Source organism: Sporothrix schenckii, assembly GCF_000961545.1.
Source record: "Sporothrix schenckii 1099-18 chromosome Unknown Cont44, whole genome shotgun sequence".
Classification (NCBI taxonomy): Eukaryota; Fungi; Ascomycota; class Sordariomycetes; order Ophiostomatales; family Ophiostomataceae; genus Sporothrix; species Sporothrix schenckii.
The window spans coordinates 4816018-4840117 of NW_015971145.1; the positions used below are offsets into that span (position 1 = coordinate 4816018).

At 56.3% G+C, this 24100-nt stretch overlaps 8 protein-coding genes across 8 annotated transcripts; 4 read left to right on the top strand and 4 right to left on the bottom strand.

The window, feature by feature from the left end:
- Positions 1-509: 509 nt before the first annotated feature.
- On the top strand, positions 510-2291 carry SPSK_08942 (uroporphyrin-III C-methyltransferase; the record flags this gene model as incomplete). Its single annotated transcript, XM_016735526.1, has 1 exon — positions 510-2291. The coding sequence occupies one exon, from the start codon at positions 510-512 to the stop codon at positions 2289-2291; it is 1782 nt and encodes a 593-aa protein (XP_016588250.1).
- Positions 2292-2567: 276 nt separating this feature from the next.
- SPSK_08659 (3-methylcrotonyl-CoA carboxylase alpha subunit) lies at positions 2568-4868 on the bottom strand (the record flags this gene model as incomplete). The annotated part of the gene is made up of 1 exon (XM_016735250.1): positions 2568-4868. One exon carries the CDS (start codon positions 4866-4868, stop codon positions 2568-2570), a length of 2301 nt encoding a protein of 766 aa, XP_016588251.1.
- An 824-nt stretch (positions 4869-5692) lies between these two features.
- Positions 5693-6667, top strand: SPSK_09585 (uncharacterized protein; the record flags this gene model as incomplete). Its single annotated transcript, XM_016736157.1, has 2 exons — positions 5693-5800; positions 5894-6667. The coding sequence occupies 2 exons, from the start codon at positions 5693-5695 to the stop codon at positions 6665-6667; spliced, it is 882 nt and encodes a 293-aa protein (XP_016588252.1).
- Positions 6668-7169: 502 nt separating this feature from the next.
- On the bottom strand, positions 7170-9123 carry SPSK_08824 (uncharacterized protein; the record flags this gene model as incomplete). Its single annotated transcript, XM_016735411.1, has 3 exons — positions 7170-8543; positions 8645-8811; positions 8892-9123. The coding sequence occupies 3 exons, from the start codon at positions 9121-9123 to the stop codon at positions 7170-7172; spliced, it is 1773 nt and encodes a 590-aa protein (XP_016588253.1).
- Positions 9124-14825: 5702 nt separating this feature from the next.
- SPSK_08731 (mitogen-activated protein kinase kinase) lies at positions 14826-16969 on the top strand (the record flags this gene model as incomplete). The annotated part of the gene is made up of 2 exons (XM_016735319.1): positions 14826-16514; positions 16580-16969. The coding sequence occupies 2 exons, from the start codon at positions 14826-14828 to the stop codon at positions 16967-16969; spliced, it is 2079 nt and encodes a 692-aa protein (XP_016588254.1).
- An 871-nt stretch (positions 16970-17840) lies between these two features.
- SPSK_09167 (NAD-dependent histone deacetylase SIR2) lies at positions 17841-19327 on the bottom strand (the record flags this gene model as incomplete). Its single annotated transcript, XM_016735745.1, has 2 exons — positions 17841-19081; positions 19174-19327. The coding sequence occupies 2 exons, from the start codon at positions 19325-19327 to the stop codon at positions 17841-17843; spliced, it is 1395 nt and encodes a 464-aa protein (XP_016588255.1).
- A 1197-nt stretch (positions 19328-20524) lies between these two features.
- SPSK_09637 (uncharacterized protein) lies at positions 20525-21442 on the bottom strand (the record flags this gene model as incomplete). Its single annotated transcript, XM_016736209.1, has 2 exons — positions 20525-21275; positions 21378-21442. 2 exons carry the CDS (start codon positions 21440-21442, stop codon positions 20525-20527), a joined length of 816 nt encoding a protein of 271 aa, XP_016588256.1.
- Positions 21443-22481: 1039 nt separating this feature from the next.
- SPSK_09958 (small subunit ribosomal protein S27e) lies at positions 22482-22962 on the top strand (the record flags this gene model as incomplete). Its single annotated transcript, XM_016736524.1, has 3 exons — positions 22482-22586; positions 22627-22689; positions 22780-22962. 3 exons carry the CDS (start codon positions 22482-22484, stop codon positions 22960-22962), a joined length of 351 nt encoding a protein of 116 aa, XP_016588257.1.
- Between the last annotated feature and the right edge of the window lie 1138 nt (positions 22963-24100).

Below are 24100 nucleotides of genomic sequence, written 5' to 3' on the forward strand. Positions count from 1 at the left end.
GATAAGCACAATTATACCGCACTGCCGTCCAAGGCAAGAGCAACCAGCAGTGGTGCAATGCCCGACTGCCGCTGTCGCGCCCTGGTAGAAAATGGTCTAATACCATTGGCTGTTTTGGAACAGGGTGTGGGGGTGTCAGTCGACAGGCCCACTACAGCTATGGCGTCAGTATTTTAGCGGCCGCGGAGAAGGAAAAAAAAGTTTTGCGCCTGTGAGAGCGAACCATTTCCGGCGGCCGGTCGGTCGGTTGTTGCTTCTCTTTGATAACAGCCCTGTACGCTCATTGGTCGGCGCAAAACATTGGGCGACAGACTGTAAAGTTGTTAACGGCGTCGACGTCGCCGGTTTTCCTAGACGCTTCCCGTCCATTGCTTCCCTATTTATTGAGTGAGAGTGCTGCTGTGGTGATTCACTCGACGGACGACATTCGAGAAGCGGCCTTCCGCCCACTGACCGACCATTTCTTCCTCCTCCTCCTCCTCCTCGTCCTCCGCCCTCTTCTTCTCGACATGGCATACCACGCCTCGCTCCTCACGGCCGTCGATAGCCGCAGCCACGTCCACCTTGTCGTTGGCTCGAACCCGCTGGCAGCTGCCCGCTGCAACCAGAGCTTGGCCGTCGGCGCCATTCCGATCCTCGTGGCGCCTGAACCGCCCCATGGCGCCCTCCTACCTGCTGCCCTCCAGGTCCGCGTTGATGCCGGCGAGGTACAGTGGGTGCGCGATGCCGTCTGCACCCACGACCACCTCGAGACCCTCGGCCGCAAGGCCGTTGACGGTTTTGTCGACGCTGTGTTTGTGACCGACCACGACCCGTCCATCGCCGAGACAGTGTCGTCTGCCTGTCGCCGGCGACGCATCCCCGTCAACGTCGTCGACCGCCCCGATCTATGCTCGTTCTCGCTCTTGTCGACACACGCCGAGGGGCCTCTGCAGATTGGCATCACTACCAACGGCAGTGGCTGCAAGCTGGCCTCACGGATCCGGCGCGACGTGGCCGCCACATTACCAGCTGGACTGGGCGAGGCTTGTGCACGGCTCGGCGCTCTGCGGCGGCGCATCCAGGAGGAAGACAGAAAGGCGACCGCCGCGGCAATCGACAAGCCCACCAGTCCCTTTTTCGGCGAAGACGATTCCTACGACCAGAGCGCCACCTTCAACCAGCTGGTGCCATCACCGGAGACACGCGACGCCGGCGCCGCCGAGACGGCCGAGACGACCAAGACGCGACGCATGCGCTGGCTGGCGCAAATGTGCGAGTACTGGCCACTCAAGCGCCTGGCCGGCGTGACGGACGCCGACGTCGAGGCCCTGCTGGAAGCATATGCCCAGGGCACGGCGCTGCCGCGGGACGCCCCGGCCGTCGACGAGGAGGAAGCGACCGCGGCGCTCCCAGGAGCCGCCGGGACGACGGGCCACGGCCGCATCATCCTGGCTGGATCGGGCCCCGGCCACCCGGACCTGCTCACCCGCGCCGTCCACCAGGCCATCTTGTCGGCCGACGTCATCCTCGCCGACAAGCTCGTGCCCCAGGGCGTCCTCGATCTGATCCCGCGCCGCACCGAGGTCACCATTGCCCGCAAGTTCCCCGGCAATGCCGACGCCGCCCAGGAGGAGCTCATTGAGCAGGCCACGACCGCTGCCCGCGCCGGCAAGACCGTGCTGCGCCTCAAACAGGGCGACCCCTTTGTCTACGGCCGCGGCGGCGAGGAGGTGCTGCGGCTGCGCGCCACCGGCTTCCAGGACGGGCGCTCGCTGTTTGTGCTGCCGGGCATCACGTCGGCACTGAGCGGTCCGCTGTTTGCCGGCATCCCGCCGACGCACCGTGACGCCGCCGACCAGGTGCTCATCTGCACGGGCACCGGCAAGAAAGGCACGCCGCCCGCGCCGCCGGGCTACCGCGTGTCGCGGACGGCCGTGTTCCTGATGGCGCTGCACCGCATCACGGGCCTCGTAGCTGAGCTGACGGCGTACACTGCCGAGGAAGAGGAGAGCACGAACGTGGGCCGCACGCTGTGGCCAGCCTCGACGCCGTGCGCTGTCATTGAGCGTGCCAGCTGCCCGGACCAAAAGGTCATCCGGACGACGCTGGAACACGTGGCCGCGGCCATTGAGCAAGAGGGCAGCCGGCCACCCGGCCTCCTCGTCGTGGGCCGCGCGTGCGACGTGTTGTATACGCCCATGGCGGCGGCGGTGCGCAGCGACGGCAGCAAGCCGTGGTCGGTGGAGGAGGGTTTCGCCGGTCTTGATCTGGATGCTATCTCGCCCGCGGAGCTGGCAAGTCTGGCATAGTCGGTGTCGGCAATCGAATGGAAGCATTACGTGAGCTTCTTTTTTTCGTGTATACAACACAGAGCATGGGAGGGCGTTTTGGATACCACTTGGTTTGGGAGTAAAAGGAAAGCACACGCAGGGTCATGCATGCATAAAAGGAAGCGCGTTCCGTCTTCATATATCCAATGTATAAAATATAATGTCAAATTCAAAACCACCGTGTACGCAAATATGAGCTGCCTTTCCGGCAGACTGAGCTGTATTTCAAACACCTCGAGTACCATGTCTGACGTCTTATGCCTTGTCCTCGCCACCCTCCGGGTCCTCAAATAGCACCAGCGTCGTGCCGGCCTTGCAGATATCGCCTTCCTTGTGCGCCAGCTTCTTGATCACACCCGCCTGTGGCGACCGGATTACCGTCTCCATCTTCATCGACTCAATCACCACCAGCGGCGCGCCCTTCTCGACTGTCTGGCCCACGCTCACCTCGTTGCGCAGAATCTTGCACGGCATCGGCGCCACGACCGACGCGGCCGCCGAGCTGGCGTCCGAGCCGAGCACCTTGGCGTGCCAGCCGGGCGACACCAGGGCCAGGTCCGTCTTGGCGCCGCCCTGGAACACTGTCACGCGCACGGGACCCTCATCCAGGCCCTCGGGGCGCTGCTGCACCACCGTCGACGCAATGCGCGACAGCGGGAAGAACGACGTCAGCTTGGTCGTCGTGGCCTCGGGTGTCGGCTGACGAGAGGCCGTGCCGTCGAGCACAATGCCGTCAAACTCGCGTGTGGAGACGCCCGACACCTGCCCTTCGCCGGCGACGGGCTTGGTTGCGGGCTTCCAGGAAACGCGGGCGTTGTACAGCTGTCGTGCCGTCTGCGTCAGAGTCACCTCGACAACGTCGCCCGTCCGGTCGCTATACGCGTCCAGAACCGCAAAGGCAAAGCTGCGCTCTGACGTGCCGCCGCTGCGAATGTCACCAAAGCCAAACGGCTGGCCGTGCGGCTCGCCCAGCGACGAGCTGCTCTGCTCCGACGTCAACAGGGCCAGCGCCGCCTGCACATACACCTCTTCGGCCACCTCGTGCTTCTCAAAGAGCGTGTCGCGGTGCTTGTCAATGAAGCCCGTTTCGACGTCGGCCGCCTGGAAGGCCTCGGACCGGCACAGCCGCTTGAGGAACTCGATGTTCGTGTGCAGGCCCACGACCTCGTACTCCTCGAGCGCCAGCTCCAGCTTGCGGATCGCCTGCGCGCGGTCCTCGCCGCGCACAATCAGCTTGGCAATCATGCCGTCGTATGCTTGGGACACGGTGTCGCCCTGCACGAAGCCGGCGTCGATGCGCAGGTCCGACTCCTCGTCGTTGCTGGCCCGCGGCCGAGGCGTCGTCAGATGCACCAGCTTGCCCGAGTCGGGCATAAAGTTCATCTCGGGGTTCTCGGCGTAGATGCGCGCCTCAATGGCGTGGCCCCGCGCGTCGATCTTGGCCTCGATCTCGTCCTGCGTCATGGGCAGCGGCTCGCCCGCCGCCACGCGCAGCTGCCACTCCACCAGGTCCGTGCCCGTGACGAGCTCGCTGACCGGGTGCTCGACCTGCAGGCGCGTGTTCATCTCCATGAAAAAGAACTCGTCCGTGTCTCGGTCCAAAATAAACTCCACCGTGCCAGCACCGACGTACCCCACCGCCAGAGCTGCCGTGCGCGCCTTGTCCCAGAGGTCGTGGCGCAGCGAGTTGTCCAGGTCCGGTGCCGGCGACTCTTCCAGGACCTTCTGGTGACGGCGCTGCACGCTGCAGTCGCGCTCGCCCAGCGCCACGCACCCACCCTGCGTGTCAGCAAACACCTGCACCTCGACGTGACGCGGGCGCACAATGTATCGCTCCACCAGCATCACCTCGCCGCCCTCGCCAAAGCTCGCCTTGGCCTCGGCACGTGCACTGCGCAGCTGCGCCTCAAAGTCGGCCGGCGTGTGGACAATCCGCATGCCCTTGCCGCCGCCGCCGCGGACACTCTTGAGCAGGACCGGGTAGCCGACAGCGTCGGCATGGGCAGCCAGCTGCTCGGGACTCTGGTCGGTTCCGTGGTAGCCCGGCACACAGGGCACGCCCGCGGCCAGCATGATGGCCTTGCTGCGGGCCTTGTCGCCCATGTCGTTCATGGCCTTGCCAGGCGGGCCAACAAAGGTGATGCCGGCCTCGGCACAGCGTTCTGCAAAGGCAGCATTCTCCGACAGGAAGCCGTAGCCCGGGTGCAGGGCACGGATGTTGTGCTTCTTGGCGAGGTCAATGATGCGGTCGCCGTCGAGGTACGAGCCGAGGGCGAGGCTGCGAGGCGAGGCTTTGGCGTGCTGCGCACTTGCATCCACTGCTGTGTAGAGCGTCGTCGTGGGAATGCCCATCCGCGTCGCGGTGCGGTGGATGCGCAGAGCGATCTCGCCTCGGTTGGCGATCAGGAGGGAAGGCAGAGGCGCCGCCGCGGATGGGGACGTGGATGCTCCTTCGGCCGAGGGTGTTGCAGAGCGTAATGAGGTCGAAGCAAGGTAGCGAACAGGCTGGTACCCCAGGGGCAGCCGCGTATGTGCGGCTCGTTTGAGAGGACGCATCGTATGTGGCGGTGGTGCTCGAGGAGACTTGGGAGAGACGTGGGCGAGAGTGGTATCGGTGAACGCTGGCGAAGCGTGGAGAGAGATGAGGTTTGTATGCGGAAAAAACGTGTCAGGGGCACAAAATGTCAATCCCTATATTGTTTATGGAACGGGTCGCTCTTTCTCTAATCGCCAAAATGAAATTCAGAAAATAATGTGTCTTGTGTTGACCTCGTTCGGTCGTGCCTTCCCTTTTGTTTCTTGCTCCCTTTTCTCCTCACAGACCGAGAATAGCCGCAGCAAGCCTGGGGCAGCCCAAAAACGGCAGGCGGCGGTTGTGGACGGTGCACAGGCCAATTGGGGCAGGAACAGACGTCATTAGTTTCCGTGCAAAAAAAGTACGGGGAAGGCGCCGGCGGAGGTATCGCCTCGGCTGCGAAAGTATCGGGCAACTCACGGCAGCTCAGGAAAAGAGATTTGAAAAAAATAATAGGGGAACTGTACGGACGGTTGACATGTAAAACTGAATTGACGACATCTTATCCACTCCTCTGGGCCGTTGGCCGACGTTGACGTCTTGTCGAGCGACTTTCTGGTCTACCGTAGCAATGGCTGTGGGCAATGGCTCTCCGTCGCACCTGCCCCGCCACTGGCGAACCAGCTCCTTCCCTCCCACCAAAGCCGACAACTCCACCAGCGCTGGAAGGTCCAGAACGAGCCAAAGGGCCCAAAGCTGCGTTAGCGACGTCGCCTGATGCTATCACCCTTTCTTCCTCCTCGACATTACATCGCAACCCTGACGACATCTCGACACTTGACGATCGCATACGCATCAGACCACCATGGAGCAGATACCTCTGAACCACGAAGCCTCCGACGGCGACACCAACAAGCAGACTACGGCCTCGCTGCCGACGGAAGTCGTCCAGTGTCTCGAGAATGCACGTTTTGTAAGTGGAACCGAATTGAGGACCCGACGACGGCCGCAATGGCGAGGAAAAGAAACGTGCAGGCCGCATGGACTCCCACTAACGTCACTCCAGCTCCATCTCGCTACCTGCGTCGACAACCAGCCCCATGTATCGCTCATGAACTACACCTACCTGCCCAGCGCTGCTGGCGCGCCCGACCACCCGATTGCGTCCCCCGTCATCGTCATGACCTCCAATCCGGCCAGCAAGAAGACGCACAACATCGTTGCCAACCCAAATGTCTCGCTGCTCGTCCACGACTGGGTCTCGCACCGCCCGCTGCACCGCCGCATGTCCGCAGGCAGTGCCCTCTCCGACGACGGTCCGGGCGGCGGCACCGAGGGCGGCGGCGCGACGAGTGGTGCTCTTTCTGGCGGGCTGGGCGCGCTCGGCGGCCGCGCCGCAACAGCAGAACAGCCCCCCTCCTCGCTGGCCACGCTCCTGCTCAACCTCAACACGGCCGCTGTATCGTCGATTTCGGCGACCATCAACGGCACAGCCCGTCTGCTGGCCCAAGGCTCGCCGGAAGAGGCCTACTACCGCGAGCAGCACCTGGCCTACAACAACTTTGCCGCCGACCCGGTCGGCCCGGACGAGACACGCATCCACCAGCAGATTGCGCACGGGCGTGGCTCGGCAGCGGCGCCGGCGACAGTGGCGTCCAGGGCCGACCCTCGTCCACAGGACGGGCGGGAGCGGTTTGTCGCCGGCGAAGAGGTGCGCGTGATTGTGGTGGTGATCCGGGATGTGCGCATCAGTGACTGGAAGGGCCAGGTGCGAGACTGGGTGCTGGTACCGCCAACAGCTGCTGCCGAGGCGTCACAGCCGACTATCAATGGTATTTGATTGCTCTCGGTGTCGGTTCGAGACTTCGGAAGGACGGGACTCTGTGTACGGTATAAAAAGGCAACACATAAACAATAGGGAAGAATTTCGCCATTAAATATTTCGTTGGTACGGTTAGTGAATATTTATTATTTGTATTTTACAGTGCATCACTTAAAAACCCATAATCCCACAAAATAATAAACGAATAAATCAACAAAATCAAAAAGTAATACTTTCAAATTGTATGCTCTTAATCTATGTCCATAATACAGTCCAAAACAATAGGAAACCAAACCAACCATCCGCTGGCATGGTAAACGGAGTACAAAGCGCCAGAAATACCGAAATCCGGTGCCCAAATCCCCAAGGTCAAGAAAAACAAAGCCCAAAAAGTCAGGGACGCCAACGTCGGTATAAATGCAGAGCTTGGAAGGCCAAACAAAACCATGACAATATAAAAATGAAAAAGGGAAATCATCATAGGAACACAATCGTTACAAGGGAGAGAGGTTATTGGTCATTACTTGGCCCACTCGACGACCTCGAGTGCGCATACAACGAGAATAAGCGTCGAGGGCAAGATCCAAATCACGTAGCTCTGGAAGAGGATCTGGGACATGGTCCGCTCAAAGACGGCGTTGATCTGGCAGATCTGCGCCAGCTGCAGGGCACTGGGGGCGCCCGTCAGCAGGAAGCAGACAATGACAAATATGGGGTCGTCGAGGATGGACACCGGCACGTATTTGGCAAACAGGGCCAAAATGGGAGCCATGATCAACGTGGGCAGCACCATGCGGCAGACGAGCGATGCAATGAGGAGACGCTTGCCAATCTGGGCCTCCTCCGGGTCGTGCGACGCTTGGGTTTGTGTGTTGCGTGCGAGGTTGGCGCCAAGCACCACCAAAATGAGGGGTACAGCGACACCTGCCGTCGAGGTGACTGCGCTCGTGACGCTGTTGTTGATAAACGTGCCCTCCTCGAAAAACAGACGCTTGAGTTCGGGGAACGAAGCAACAATCACAGAAATCAGCATGGCCCACAGCGGCGGGTTCATGAAATCCCACAGGAAACCCGACACCCGCGAAGCGACATGTTGAACCACGACCACGACCTTTTGCAGAGGGGTGGGCAGCGACGCATACATGCGGCTGCCACTCGCCGCCAGCCAGTTGGCAGCGCGGTGGTGGTAGATGTCGAAGCGCACCCTGACGCCCTCGAGGCCCTCGGGAATTTCAGGCTCGTTGATGTTGCGAATGCGTGGGAACGACAGAATATGGCTGTCCAGTCCAGGAACGCCGCCGTTCGCAGCAGTTAGGCCGGAAAAGTCGCTGCTGCTCACGGTGCGAATGTGCTGCTTCGAGCTGCGCTTCTTTGGCGTGCGCTTGCCTTGGCTGCCGCCGCCGTTGTCGTCTTCAGCGTCCGATGCATACGGCGAGCCACGCGACCGCGGCGCCACGGGCGTTCGTCCCGACGGAACAAAGACGTCCGAATACTCCGTGACGGGGCTGTGAGCCAAAAGATCGTCATCGTCGTCGTCATCGTCATCGTCATTCTCGTCGTTACCCTCATCGGACTGGGTAGTCACGCCCACGATGATGGGATGACTACCACCCTGAGCAGTCTCGTCGCCTTCGGGGTCGTCGCGATACCGGCCTTCCTCCGCGGCGACTTGGTTGTACTCTTCGTACTTCGACTTGGGCGCTAGCAGGACGTGGTAGCCCCAGCTCCAACGGAGCACCTGGCCCAGCTGCTGGAAGATCATCAGGTATAGAATGCCGCGTGCTGCGACTTCGTCGTCATTGTCGCGGGGCACTCTGTCCCAGTGCAGGCCTTTCAGTGTCTGGGAGAGGGAGAGGACGAGGGAGATGGGAAGCGAGTTGGAGTTGCCAAAGACCTGTGGCGAAGGAGCGACAAGTTAGCGATCGGTTTTCTGCTCGCGCAGCACATTGGAAACGAAAACAATCAACCCCCCCCCCCCCCCCAAATACCACTTACACCCATGGCAGTCACAAAGTTGGCGGCCCGTCTGTTGAAGCCAAAGAGCCTCGTCACGACTTTGGACACAATGTACGACACGGCGGTCATGACGACGAAGATGATCGGAATGATGCCGAGCTCGATGAACTTGTCGCCGTCAAGCTGAGACGCAAGTTTTGTAAAAACTGGAGGAAGACATCCGTTAGCGATGTGTGACGAGCAAAGAACAGGAAAGCGAATTCGGCAAAGCGGATTCGGCACATACTCAGACACGGCGTGAACAGCATCACGTTGAGGTTGGCAAGGAACTTTTGCTTATCGGCATCGAAGTGGCCCAGGCGCGCGATGATGTAGCCTGGCAAACTGACGCACACGACCTCCATGACGGCCTCAAAGACGAGCATGACGAGGCGGCCAAACGAAGGATGCGACTCGTGCGACTTCATGATCGCTATCGCCTGCACCTCAGAGATGCAGCCGCTTGATAAAGACTCCATGGCAGTATCAGCGGCCACTGCCTGGAGGTAAATAGATATGTTTCGACTTTTGTTTGGTTGTTCAAGACGTATGGAGAGAGGTAGAGGCGAGACGATGGATGGTTAGGATCGAGTGCGTCCACAGACGAAGAGCTGTGAAAGAAATCCGTCTGGCTGGCAAGATCAAGTCCGAGGTGTCGTGTGTCCTTTCGGGGAAGGGTTCTACCAGGGTCGACGTGAATGTCCCAAAGGGTTTGTCTAACGATTGAGACAGAAGTCTGGCTTTGTCTTTGTCAAAGAAGGTTGTAGTGGTTGGAAGGCTAGAGGGACGATGACTGAGCCCAATTTGGAGTCCCCGTCGATCTCTTGATTCGGTCGAGCCAAAAACGTGGATGGCAGCTGTCGTCTTGTGACAGATTAAAAAAGGGAAATCGATTGTGATTTTTCGTCCCACGAGAACTTTGGGGAGAGAAGATCGGAGCTGGCTGGTCTGCCCGAGGCGACGTCTGCTGCGGCCGACGCTGGTGCGTCGATGTCAAGGTGAGGCGATATCTCGCGGAAGCAAGGGAAGTAGCCCCAGTGTAACTGATAACGACAGGCGCGCCCGAAACAGGATTGACTGGTGCTAAGCACGGTTGATGACCAGTGCCAAATGGCCCTGGTCTGTGGCACTGCTCTTGGTCCTTGCACTCAAAAGGGAGTTTTATTTGAGTAGAAGCCTAGAGTATTGCGTATTCAAAATACTCGCGCGCCGCTAACGTGAATCGAGATGGCAGAGGCGATAGCGAGAAGGTGTGGATGGCGTGGATAGGTGGTGGATTGCGCGGATTGGGCGAGTAATGGCGAACAATCTAGGCATGTGGGAGGGTGCCGGGTTCAGATAAGGCGTGCATCCAGCCGCACCATACCTAGGCAAGCTAAGCTTCCAGGCCCACCTCAGCCTCTTTTTCCCTTTCTCAGTCTTTCTTGGCGGAATTGGCAAAGGTCTCCAATGGCTGTGTACTTCTGTCTCTGTGTAGGTGTGTGGAATTGCTGCTGGAGTGCTGAAAGAATTTGATTTCGCCACTAAACGACAAAAAATGCCGGTCTTTGTTGGATCTGGTAAGACTTTCGTACTTCGTATGTAGGAACTTTTGTTGGAACCGATTGAGGCAGAGTAGAGTAACCAATGGAATCAGACCAACAAACATGGAAGCGCCCAGTTGCGGTTTCGTGTTTGGGAGGGCAGCTCGCGTCACTGTGCGAACTCAGCTCAACACCAACAGCTCATGGCGAGCTGGCAAAGGGCCGAACAACAAAGCATCCGACGTTTGACACTGGCCCATGTTAAGCACTGACGAATACCAGGCAACAGCTTGACAGTGGCCTTGCCCACAATGCCGAACGACTCCGCAATCTGCCAGTCGTTGACAACAATGAGTCGGAGGTTGGGGGTAAATGATGACGCCCGAGGAATTGGGCAATCGAGAGGATGCAGAAGGATGAGGAGTGAAAAGGGGAACGAGACAATGTGAACCGCATTGGTCGAGACGACGGGGCAACAAGCACGATTGCACCTGCCCGAATATATGCAGTCCGGGAGTTTTGCGAGTGCACAGGGAAGGAGGTGATCGGGTCGAGGCAGATTGGGAAAGAGGGCTCCAGACCAGCCTATTTTTGAAACAGCGAGTGTTTTCGACGTGTTCGACATAGCAGTCACCACAGCAGTCACCACCCGCGCAGCTGCCTCTCAGCTGCCACTGCGTCAGATGTCACAGCTCAGTTGGTGTATGGCGAGAATCCTTTTCACTGGCCATCTGTGGCTGTTGTGTGTGGCTTGTATTCGCGTATGGTGCACGTTTCAAACACCACATCTGGACACGCGCTGACGCACCCGACGACGCATATGCACGTACGCACACTTTGATTTTCCAGCGTGTCCCGATATGCGAGGATTTTGTTATACGGCCAGCTCGACCAGGGGCGGCGTTGTTGCAAGTAGGACGAGGACGAAGTCACGGTATTAAAGGAAACACAGAGAGTCTGTGGTGTAATTACAACGCGAAGTATCTTGCCTGGTTGCGTGGATAGAATTTGTCCTACTATATCGTCTCAAGTCGATGTACAGCTTTTCGAACAAGAAAGGAATTGCAAAGCACGCAAGACACCCAAAGAATGGGTACAGCACAACATGAGCCAAACGATAAACATACTTCAGGGTTGTCGACTCGTGGCACACGGTAAAGGAAAAAATAAGCAAAGGTAGTCGCTGGCGGCGAAGGACTTGTTAACAAGGTGGGTCGATCATTTACGGAGGCCTCTACGATTGGGTGCGAGGGTGGTAATACATCTCCCGCAGGAGATGCCACACCGGAGGAAATCACCGGTATTGAAAATTTTCAAAAACACACCAACGGCCCGGTGGAAGACAGTTGAACAAGGACTAGCTAGGCTGGACACCGTCAGGTATGGCCACAGAGATGTGAGATGCTGGAGAGGATGCTCTCGTTGCCGCTAGGCAGCGGGAGGGCCCTCAATGTCGCCTTCGTTCGTATATACGGCACCCCGGTTAGTCGTCAGTCGCAAAGTTGACTGCTAGACAACACACACGAGCCGTTTTTCACCTTGCAGGCTTTACATCGTAATGTAGAGCTCTGATGCGTTGTGGAATCCAAAAATATCACAGACTGTGACAGTGAGGAACCAAAAACCGGTTACGAGCGTCCTGGTAAGCCAAACCACCTGCTTTTGGTTAGGCCCGCAAGGGCATTGATGTAGGTTTTGTTGGCAGTCAGGCCGTGGGGAATCATGGCTTCTTGGGCCGAATCACCTCCACAGAGAGGCCCTTGTCCCTGACTCCATCCTTCCTGTCGCGTGGGGAGGCAGATAAAAAGGAAACAGATGACCTGCCAGTGAATATTTGCCTCTTGGTGGGCCAGCATGCAAAGGATGCACATTCGGCGTGGAAGGGACAAAAGGAGGCAATGCAATGGGACCCTGAAACGGCGTGCATGCAAATCGGCCGACAGAGGCGAAATTGAGCATCATCGACCAGGTGAAGGTGGTCAAGGATGATGGGACGCGAGGCGAGTGCTAATGCGTACGTGTGTGTCTGACGATCTGAGTCTGGGGTATCCGAGAACATCGACTTTACTCTGTAGTCTGTCTGACATCGACGAGCGAACCAAAAAATCGTCAATCAAAATTATGTGTGAGTGTGACGAAAACCCAATGCAGCTAAATGGCATCTTCCGTCATAGACATGCTAGTCGGGGTAGGGGGGCGTGCCGAATATGCACTGCAAACGCCATGAAGCAGAAAATCAAGATTCTGGATCGTCGTCACGTCCCGAAAATAGACACCCTTCACACGGCATACTTCGGTATTCTCGAGAAACATATACGACTTACAGCGAAAGCACAGAGATTCTCTTCTGAAACGTCTCCCGAGCGGGTCGCCCAACCACGCCGTTGTGATCAACGTCATTGACCGCCCATCCTGCATGTCCTCCAGCCGTCTTTTACCTGTTTCGCCTACTCGACGCAGCGTTTCCCTGGCCCCAGGCCAGACCACACCCCATTTGGGACTCGTGCGTGCCTTTGGTGCGCTCGTGCGGTGGGCAGGGGCGAGGATGATTGGGCTCCGTTGTTCTGCATGGCACGCTGCTGTACAATGGCATGGTAAGATGCTGCAACGGCAGACGACGGGGCCTGGCCGTGACTGGACCTTTCGCTGAACGTTTCGCTGGTGCTCTCTTCGATCTTTCTAGTGGAGGCCGAGAGAAAGACTCCTTGGAGAATAATTCGTGATTGTGGCTGATTTTTGTTGGCGTCTATGACAGCGGCAGTGGAAAGCAACAGAACAAAAAAAGAAGGAAAGAGCGAATTAGACAACGACGGAACAACGATATATGCCCTACTTGTTAAGCTACCGTAGAGAAGCTAGCAGACATAGACATATGTAGAAGAACGCTGCATTAAATGCATTTGATAGGCACACGAAGCAGCACACTTTGGTTCCTGAATTTTCATGGAAAAGAGAGCATCAACTAACAGCATTCCGCTTATCGTCCGCCACTAACAGCCTGCTAGTGTGTGACAGTCGCGGAAGTGGCTAGGGGTGGCGGCTTTCAGGCCCCCATCACATCTCTTAAGAGGGAGAGTCTCTTGCGCGGCGACATTTGGGTTGGGTCCACCTAAAGCTTTTCCTGGGCTCCTGCCGCCTGTAACAGAGCTAAATGCGAGACGCCATAGATGGGAAGAACCAACGAGGCACCGAGGCCTAGCCTGGAACGGACACTTAGTGGCTAGGGCAGGCCGAGGGGCAAAATGCGAGTGCCTGTGGTGTGTTGGTGTGAGCGAGAGAAGGCAGAGAGGGCAGGCCAAAACGAATGCGATTGTCTCGACCTGCGACGGAGTTTTGATGACACGGAAGCGATCGACTCTGGTGCCAACCAAGCGCGCACGACAGTGTTTTCTCTCTAGACCCCTCTTTTTGTGTCTCCTGTGTGGCTTTGTCGCTCCTTCCTAGATTTTGTTTCTTCTGCTGTCTTTTTATTCTCTCTTTTTTTTCTCGTTTAGTTATATTCCCTTTTTTGCTCTTGCATTTTATGGATGGCGACGCGGCCCATCCAAGGCAGGAACGAACAAGAATCGTCAATTGTGTTGCTCCAACGCGGGCGCTCTTGCCACCCCGTCCTGTAGTAATAAACTACCCAATACGTCGTTTCCCACACCTCTTGCCTCACAGACACACAGAGCATTTCCATGTCCGTGGTCGCTCTTCCTCCGTCCAGTCTAAATAAGCCTGTGACGGTCCCCATATCACCATATACATATCCACAGCGGTCCTGCCTTTTCCAAGCACTTCTTATTCCCATCCCTCTCTTGCCGTCTTCTCACTTCCTCACTCTCCTCATGCACACTCTTTTGTTTCGTTTTGCATCCTCAATCGTCACCCGACAAGCAACAAGCAACCGTGCTTTAACTGCGTTGATCCTGGCAGTGCTTGTCTCTTCCTCAGAACGTTGACACAGGACTCAAGCCACACACAACGATACAGAGAGTCTGCAGCAACTGCCAGACCGATCTTTGCCCCTGACACAAAACGCAAAAAAGGACCAAAAACGAGCCACAACATCCACAGGAACCACAATAAACGAGATCCACACGTCAATCGAACACTCGGTGCTCAGCGATCAGAGCCTGACCCTGACACATACCTACGTACTGTGTACGCTGCCAGAGAGCCTGGCCATAGCTTGACACGCGCCATCCCCACCCTGTCTCTATCCATCACAGCACCTTTGCCGCCTCGCAATAGTGTTGTCACCGGACTGAGGTATTCGAATTGGGTCGTCTGTGGTCTTGCATCCACTTTCCCTCGAATACTCTGTTCAGCGCCACTGCCCGGTGCCGCAGTTGATCGAGCGTTCCTGAACGAAAAACGTGGGGACGACTTTGGCTGTTGGACAAATCGCATAAGCACGCTTGTCGCATCCACGACAGGAAAAAACTAAGCACACCCCACAACAACACTGAACCTTCCAACGTTCCGTGTATTCACAATCGTTCAGTTTCTTTGTTCCACTACATACATGCTTCGGCTTCAATAGCAATCAGCTTTTCTCTCTTTTCCTCCTCTTTCCTTCCTTCTCCTTCTCCCCTTTCTTTCCCCGCGCCTCTTCTTCTTTTGTGCGGGGCACACTCTTCTTCTTCCTCTCTTCTATCTCCCCGCTCTCCGCAATGTCACATACCGACGTGTCCGCGGCGAGCACGCCGGACGAGTTTCCGGATAGTGGCCCCGCCTCGCCAGCCTCTGTCGACTCCGGCGCTACCACCCCGGCAGACCATTCCAGCCCATTCGGCGAAAACCCACCATTTCCGACGACCGCCTCCTCTCAACCACCACGATGCGTTCCGTCTGTGCGTGCCACCTCGGATCCCTCCGGCACGTCGACTGCAAAAATCAACATGAGCCCCTCCTCGACCGTCACCGGGACCCTGAACAGCGCCCGTCGGCCACCGCCGTCTGCCGGCAATCTGCCGCTCGATCTCATGGCCAAGGCGCGTGCCCTCCAGCAGCAGCGCATGGCCATGTCACCACACCACACTGGATCTGCTGGGGCCAACGGCGCGATTGATGCATCACGCAGCACATCGTCCGGGGCAATGGCAGCAGCCAACCTTCGCATTCCCCCACATTTGAACCGGGGCATGAATCTCGGCGGCATGGGACGGCCATCGGTGCCCGGGTTTCAGTCCGCACCAGCCGTGCCCAAGGTTTCGGGCAGATCGGGCGGTCCGAGTTTGAGCGAACGACGCGCGATGAAGCTGGGCCCGCTACCCGGAAACCCTGGCGACACCACACCCGTGCGTGGCCCACCAAAACTGTCTGACATGGGCGCCGGTGCCGGCCCTGGTGCCGGTGGCCACGGCCGGCCACAGCTCAAGGACGGTCGGCACGACTCGAAGATGAACGACTTCAAGCACTACATTGATGCTGAAAAGGGTTGGATTACTTTTGAGGGCGCCGCCACCATCACACGGACGGGCGTCAATTTTGCGGGTGGCCACACGTTCAAGATCTCGCTCGACGAGATCCAGGTTCTCGACGAGTTAGGAAAGGGAAACTACGGAACTGTCTTCAAGGTCCGCCATGCCAAGCCTGCCGTTCCACGGTTTGGTCCGGGTCTGAGTGGCTTCAAGAATACACTTGGCAAGCAAAAGGAGCCGCTGCAAGCGACGGCGCAGTCACTACAGACGACACAGACGGACGGCGCTCCTCCCACCGCGTCTGGGACGTGCGACAAAGTTGCTAGCAACGGCACTGTGTCGAGTGGGACAAGCGGCAAGGTCATGGCCATGAAGGAGATCCGGTTGGAACTGGACGAAGCCAAGTTCTCTACAATCCTCAAGGAACTCGTGATTTTGCACGAGTGCGTGTCCCCTTACATTATCGACTTTTATGGTGCTTTTTTCCAGGAGGGTGCGGTGTACATGTGCATCGAATTCATGGACGGTGGTTCCATCGACAAGCTGTACGCTGGCGGCATCCCCGAGAATGTCCTGCGCAAAATCACGTACTCGACAGTCATGGGCCTCAAGTCGCTCAAGGATGACCACAACATCATTCACCGCGACGTCAAACCGACCAACATTCTGGCCAACACCGACGGGCAGGTCAAGATCTGCGACTTTGGCGTCTCCGGCAACCTGGTCGCCTCCATTGCCAAGACCAACATTGGCTGCCAGAGCTACATGGCCCCCGAGCGCATCTCCGGCGGCGGTATGTCGGCTGGCGGTGCCAATGCCGAGGGCACGTACAGCGTCCAAAGTGACATATGGAGCCTAGGCCTGACCATTATCGAATGCGCCATGGGCCGCTATCCATACCCGCCAGAGGTCTCGTCCACCATCTTTAGCCAATTGAGTGTACGTGCCGCCCTGCCACTTGCTCTACTGCGCTTTCTCTTTGTCTCAAAACTGACTCTTTTCAGGCTATTGTCAACGGCGACCCGCCGGACATGCCCGAGGGCTATTCGGCGACGGCATGCGACTTTGTCCGATCGTGTCTCAACAAGAACCCCATGAAGCGATATACCTACTCCATGCTGCTCAACCACCCGTGGCTGAAGCCGCTTGCTCAGGCCGCGACAATCATTGAGGAAGAGGACGAATCGGCGTCCGAGTCGGATTCAGATGCAGATGGCGAGGAGGCTGCTGCGGCCGTGAACCAGCTCAGTTTGGCCGACGCCGGCGTTGCAGGCGACGCCGAGGTTGCGGCATGGGTGACAAAGGTCCTGGAGCGGAAGAAAAACGAGACCGACGAGGCAGGGAATGCTGCCAGTACCAAGCCGGCCTTGCACGCGGCACCCCTGGCTCCTTAGAGCTCGCTTCTTCCCACCTTCTCTGTACTGCCCTCATTTACCTTAGTTCTTGGCTTCATTTCACTCCGTCCGACCCTTTATCCACGGTGTCCTCCAAATCTTTCGTCTACTTTCCGACCACCTTCTCACGACACACATATTCCAGCGTCACCATTTTCATGTCATCACAAAGAAAGCGACTTCCCTGTTGTTGAGTCGACAGTATGAAAAAAACGGACAGAGCAAATCGCAAAACGTCACTGCAGATGGAGCAAAAATTGTATCAAAGAAGGGCGGTATTTTTTGTCTCTTGTTTGATTTCATCTCCGAACCAAATTTGATGGACTGCTTTTATTTTTATTTGTTCTGGCGTTTGAGAGTTGCATTTCTTTTGCTTGGAGGCCTATTCTTTTCTTTTGTTTCTACCGCAGTGCACCCTTCTGTTCCCTCTTGTAGTCATGTTTCTGTTCTGCGTTTTCATCAATCTCGTCGACCTGCTTTCATGTTTCATCATAGACGCAAGAGAGTTTCCATGGAGGCAGCATTTTCTTCGTTGTACTTGCATTTCCGACACGAATACATTCACAAAGAAAGACCACTGTAGCACACGCATATTTCTATTCTTACTTTCGTTTTGCGCACCCATTGCCAACCACGTCATTGTTACGAGATTCCCAAGGTCACGAATGAATGCTCGCACAAACGTCTTGGAGCTTGAACATGTGAATTTCGCCCAGAGCGTGATAGGATGCATTGACCTTAGCAAAGTTCAAAAAAGAAATGCTGCCAGCACTGTCGAGTTACCACGTATATATAAAAAAATCAAAACCCAATACTGCGCCGTCAAACATAAAAGGTTTAAGCTATGTCATGAAAATAACGCGGCAACGCATTACAGCTGCGGCCGCCCAATGATCTGTTTCGGTTTATCTTTCGTCGAGTCTGAGGAAATGAGTTCCTTTCCTGGGGCTGTTTCCTGAGTCTCTTTGGGCGCTGCGTGCGAGGTGGTCGTTATTGTGGACTCTACGGGTGCTGCTCCGTCCACTGATGTCTTGGAACTGTCTGCTGTGGGCTTTTCAGCCGACGTGGCATCATCTGAGGGCGAGTCCGTCTCTTTGCCGCTCTCGTCGAGCTTCAAGATGGCCTCGATTTCGTTGGCAATCTCGTTGACCTCGGCCTCGGCCGACGACAGTGCGCCGCCAATCTCGGGCGGCTGGTCGTTTGTGTCGTCGAACTCACCTCCCACATACTTGGTATCGTCGTCGTCACCAGGGCCCACCTTCCTGCCAACGTCAATGTCGCCATCGCCGTCGTTGTCGCTGTCGCCGTCGCTGCTCTCGCTCGGCGGCCGCGGACCTGCCGTGGCCAGGATTCGTTCCTGACCGCGTTGCCGCTCCACCTCTTCGGCGCCGACCAGAGTCAGCCACAGCTCGTCCAGCTCGGCCCGCCAGCCCAGTGCATCCGCCAGCTTCAGCACACCCGCGGTGCAGTTGCCGAGCTCCAGAACGTCGTCGGCCCGGGTGCCGAGGTCGCCAACCACCTCGCGGTTGAAGAGCACGCGCGGCACGTGGTCTGGGACCATGGTCGGCAGCCCCGCAAACGGGTAGACGGTCAGCGACGTGCCCAGCACGAGCACGAGGTCGGCGTCGGTGGCCGGCAGCTTGCCAAACTCGTGGAAACGCTGTGGCAGGCTCTCTCCGAAAAAGACAATGTCGGGCTTCACGAGGGCACCGCAACCGGGCTGCTTGCAGCGGGGCACGCGGGCGTCGCGCACATGCTGGCGCATTTCGTCGTCGGGGAAGGGCGTGCGGCAGTCAAAGTTGATGCAGCGCTGGGTGGCAAAGGAGCCATGGGCTTCGACAATGAGGTCGGCAGGGACGCCAGCAGCGCGCTCGAGGCAGTCAATGTTCTGCGTGAAGAGCATACGCAGGATGCCCTTGGCAGCGAGGAGGGACAAGAAGGCGTGGGCCACGGTGGGATGGAACTGGCCCGGGTAGAGCTCCTTGGCGAGGATGTAAAATGGATGAGGGTTCTCGCGGAAGTAATCGATGCTAAAGACGGCCTCTGCATAGGGCAGCTTGAGGCGCTGGAGGTTGGCGTAGAGGCCCGTGCCCGGTGACCGGAAATCAGGAACTGCTTGAGTGTTAGTTGGATCCTTCAGGCGGGCAAAACACCAAAACGTCAAAAAGTCAAACGTCATCGAGACACATGCGCCGTGGACGTACTTCCTGCAGCTGTGGAGATGCCTGCTCCAGTCAGGGCAACAATGCGCCGCACCTTGCCGTCGAGTATCAACTGGGCTACGGCCTCGAGGCTGCGATCGTTCAGCGTCTGAGGCGGCGTGCTCTCGTCGATCTGGTTAGACACTTCCTGGCCCATCCTGCCGAATCTGTTGGTGCGGTTGGTGCGGTTGTTTCCCCTGTAGTTACTGCTGCTGCTGCTGTTCTTGTCGTTGCGCCGTCCAGCTCGTCCGACTTGCAACGGGCGATCGGCGCGTCGATTTTGCTTTTCTCTCCGTGAGAGAGGTGGCGGCGGTGATGTAGACGACGACCACCGCGGGCGGTGACGGTCCTTCCGACGGCGACCTATGATGAAGGTGAAAAAACTTGGATATGCCTGCGGCAAGTTGATGCAGAACGAGAGCAAAAGAAGATTGGAAAAAGGTCGATCAAAAGATATCCGTTTGTTTAGACAACTCGAGGACCGTCGATGTTCTGTATGCGTGCGAGAACGTCAATGTGAGAAGGATGACTTCAGAGTTGTTTGTCGAGGAGCGCTTGGCCTATGTCGTGAGAGTTCAGTTGTTGACGAGAAGAAAGCAGTTTAGTACATTGCCGTTTTGCGCTCTTGCATGTGGTAGCCTTGCCAAGAGCTGATCAGTTTTTCCTCTTGCCTTCCGTCATGCGGCTGATGGGGGGGAAGGTCCAGGTCCACTTTATTTTATCAGTTCCATTGCACGAAATACAGGCAAGTGCCGCCCCAATTATGAGGGGAGGAGCGCCGGGTATATGTCATACGGGGACCGGGGGAGAAGGAGCGAACCTGCCTTGGAAACTCCAGCACAGTCACTGGCTGTCTGCCAATTTATTTATGAAATAAAATAAAAAATACGTGCAACGGGAGGTGACTAGAAAGCCTTGCATTATACATTTGTGAGATGGTTTGACTGTTGGATGGTTGCGGCTGTTTCAGTGTAATATTACCAAACGAAGATGAGGTCAATTTGGTGTGAGCTAGACTTGCAAAGAAAACTGTCAACGGCTTGGTTGGTATCATAAGTTCAATATTGTACAACACTGTCAAATTATATACAAAATGCCCCAAATTGCCTGGGCATGATTGGCAGCTGCTATCGTCTGCTGCATTTTGTTCAGCGGCTGCGCTGGGGTGCAACCTTCCGCCTCTATCATTATGCAAGCCTAGGAATTTGTGTGCTTGCGTCTCGATACGTAGATTCATAGACCACTCGGAGCCCGTTTCTGGTTCTTGTCCATGCCGTGCCGACCATATAGTTTTGTAGATAGAGTGCCCATAAATGCAGGCCGTAACACACTGCTAGTTACTCGACCGACATCCTCAGTCCCAGTCGTCGTCGTCGTCGTCGTCGTTTCTCCGGTGATCTCGGCTCGTTTTGATCGACTTGTTGGCGCCGGCCATGATACGCTCCTCCTCGGCATCTTCAGCGTCTCGCCGCCGCTTCAGCACGCGCATGTCATTGTCCGCAACCGCGCCCACCTCGACCAGAAGTGCATCGATGTCCAGCATGCTCATCTTGACGCCGCCCACCATGGCCAGGGTCACAATCTGCTTGACAATGTCGCCACTGCGGTACACGAGAATGGTCGGACAGTTGCGTTCCGGATACCCCTCGATGGCCTGGTCGGCCCGCATCTCGCAGAATTTGACCTCGCCGTACTCGGTTGCGGCCTGGCGGAACAGCTCAGAGAGCACGCGCGACTCGACGTTGGTGCCCGTCGACGACATGAGGTTCACAAACACGGGCGATCCTTGTCCTGTGCCGGCGCGGCCGTCCTGCTTCGACGCCTCTGTGACTTCGCGGTTGTACTCGGGCTTGGAGATTGGGTAGACGCTGCCGTGGACGGCCGTTTTCTGGAGGGCGTGCAGCTCCTGCATGCGCTGCTGGCGGTACGCATTGAGGAACTCCTCGTCTTCCAGGTCCTCAAACTCATCGAGCTCGTCCAGGTCTTTGCCCTCGAGGCGGTTCTCGTGTGCGAGGCGCCGGCCCTCGAGAATGGCCTCCTCGATCATGGGGGTCGGGCTTGGCGGCTTCTCGGGGATGACGCCATGCTTGCGGAGGATCTCGTTCCTTGGGGAAAGAAAAGAGTCAGAGTCAACCTTGGATCTCAAGTCAAGAGTCTTGAGTCATTGCCGCGTCCTGACTCAACCGCCGTCCTTTTTCCAAGCTTACCATTCTGTATCAGCATTTGGATCGTCCACCGGCACCGCTATTCTCTGGTCCATTGGCGCTGCCATTGTGAATGTGAGTGTTTGGCGTATGACTGCAACAAAAGAAAGAATCGATAACGAGTTGAAGGATGCGAATGGTGTGTAAAACACAAAGTACAGCCGGTTTGTCGCTCCTCTGTCGTGAAATCGCGAGGACTCAAAGCTGCCTGTATCTGACAGCTGCCCCACTGCCTACTTTGGAGGCAGCCTTTCGGCGGCAGCCTAAGGGAGCTGTTGCTGGCACTATTGGGTTGCACCTGTTGAAGCCCGCCGAAGAGTCAGAAATGACTAATCGAGCAGCAGGCTAAGCCTCTCCTGGAAGCTACTCGTGTGGCGTATTTACACGTGACTCTATCTTTGGCAGAAACCCTAATGCGCTAGGCCCTAGAATGGCTAGCGTGGCCATCGACGGCGTTGGGGGTGTGCTCGCCGCCTTTTTGGCTGGTCACTCCAGAAAGGTCGCCCATTTGCCCTCGCTTTGCTCCGCTCTGGTTGGTCCATTTTTTTATGGGCTAAACAAAAAATTTCTGGCTCTTGCCCACTCCTGGCTTTTTTTTTGCCCGCCCACACACCGTCTCGCTCCTTTGCTGTTGCCGCTTGAGCCTAGTCTTGCCCTCATTTTGCTCGACTCCTCTTTCTGACTTTTTCCCACCTCTTCTCTTCTTCTCTTCACCCAACCCCAAATCAACTTCAACAACCAAATCCACGAGCGCCGAAATCTGTTTGTTCTTAACAACCAGATTTTTTAATCCTACCGATACCAATCCGCTCGATTTTTCGATTTATCTCGACAATTTCCTCAAACCGTCAAAATGGTGCGTGCTACAGTCTTTGTCGATGGAGGAAGCAACAAGGGAGCATGTCGGGAAGAACATGACGGTGAAGATCGTTGGGAACACTCGGCAGCATCGGCATCGATACGGGACCCCGACGACGGACGCACGCCTTGAAGACGAGGATGGAAACGACCTTGATGGGAGCTTTGATGGGAGCTCTATCGACACGGACCATTTCGAGGGCCAGAGCGTACCTTTGTGACAACCGGACATCGAACATGCAAAGGACAATGACAACAACGAGACTGATGCTGCCGGGATTCGAGGACGCAGTTGACAATGACGATTCTGGAAACGGGAGCTGGAGGTGGATGTTTTTCTTGTTATCATCGATTGTATGCGGAAGTGCTGACATTTTGTTTTTTCTTCGTCTAGGTTTTGGCCGTTGATCTGCTGAACCCCAGCCCTGCTGCTGAGGCCCGCAAGCACAAGCTCAAGGTACGACTCGACCACGACACCCATCTCTTTTGTCGATGCGAGCATTTGCCGCACCCTCTAGTCTCTGCGATACTAACATGTCCCTGACAGACCCTTGTGCCTGCCCCTCGCTCGTTCTTCATGGACGTCAAGTGCCCCGGCTGCTTCACCATCACCACCGTCTTCTCTCACGCACAGACCGTCGTCATCTGCCAAGGCTGCACGACCGTCCTTTGCCAGCCCACCGGTGGCAAGGCGAGACTGACGGAGGGCTGCTCTTTCCGGAGAAAGTAGACGATGTTATCTTAAAACAAGCGAATCGAATTCTTCTTTTTGTCTTTCCCTTTGTTTTCTAAACTCGTCACAAATGTCTTCGATATATCAGCTCTTCGGATCGATGGAATAGACATTTGAAAAGCAGCAAGAAACGGTCGACTGCCCCATTTGGCATGTTCGTTTCTCGCTCTTTTTCTTTTGCCTTTTCTCGACCGTCGGTCTCCTCTCGGTCCCTGCCTTGTTTGGGGGGCTGTGTTTTCTCTTTTGCTTCATTTTCATCATGCGTTATTTTGCACCTGTTTCGCCTTCATCTTTTTATTTCTCGATTCAGGCAGGGCCATTTATTCCCGTCCTGGCCGATGACCGAGCGACGACAAAAAGAAAATCGACACGACCATCCCTCACGGCGCGACTTCTCTTTCTTTCTTTGCCCTCACTGTCCCACGACGTTGTATCGACAAAGTCAGCTGAGACGTGCTGAGGTTCTTTTGGGATGGGGCAGCTTGGGGTTTGATATGGGGCTAGAGGAAACTCAACCCATTTTGACTCTGAGGCAGCTTTCCGAATGGACCACGGTCATCGTCTCTGCACATGTCACTCGCCTGCCCATCAGACTTACGAGGGAAAGGACGAAGGAAAAGACGCGCTCTCTCATTTCTCTCTTGTTCTTTTTACGATCAAAGACAACCAAACCTTACAATAAAAAACAATACGAAAACAACGCGGATAGAAGATGGAGCCAGCAAACGACTTGAGTTCGGTACATCCAGACGGCATTCAAAACGGTGGTAGCGAACAAGGATGACTCCAGGAAGAAGGGAAAAGAAAAGGCAAACAGGACAAAAGCCGATTGTTACAAAAAACTGGAGGGGCGTTTTTTCGGATCCGGATATCTTGCAACTAACCAAAAAAATACACAAAATTTATCAAACCTTTTGCTCCTAAGTGACATGAAATCGGCGTATTCATAATACAGCATAACTTGGATAGTGGAGTTGAGCAGGTCATCGACTCGTGTACTGCAGCCCGACGACCAGTCGTTATTTAGTATGATAAGGATTTCAGCTGAAAGTCTTGAATTCAACATCTTCGATAATGGCCAACATCTTCGATAATGGCCAACATCGTCGAAGTTTGTGAGCTGTTTGGCGATGGC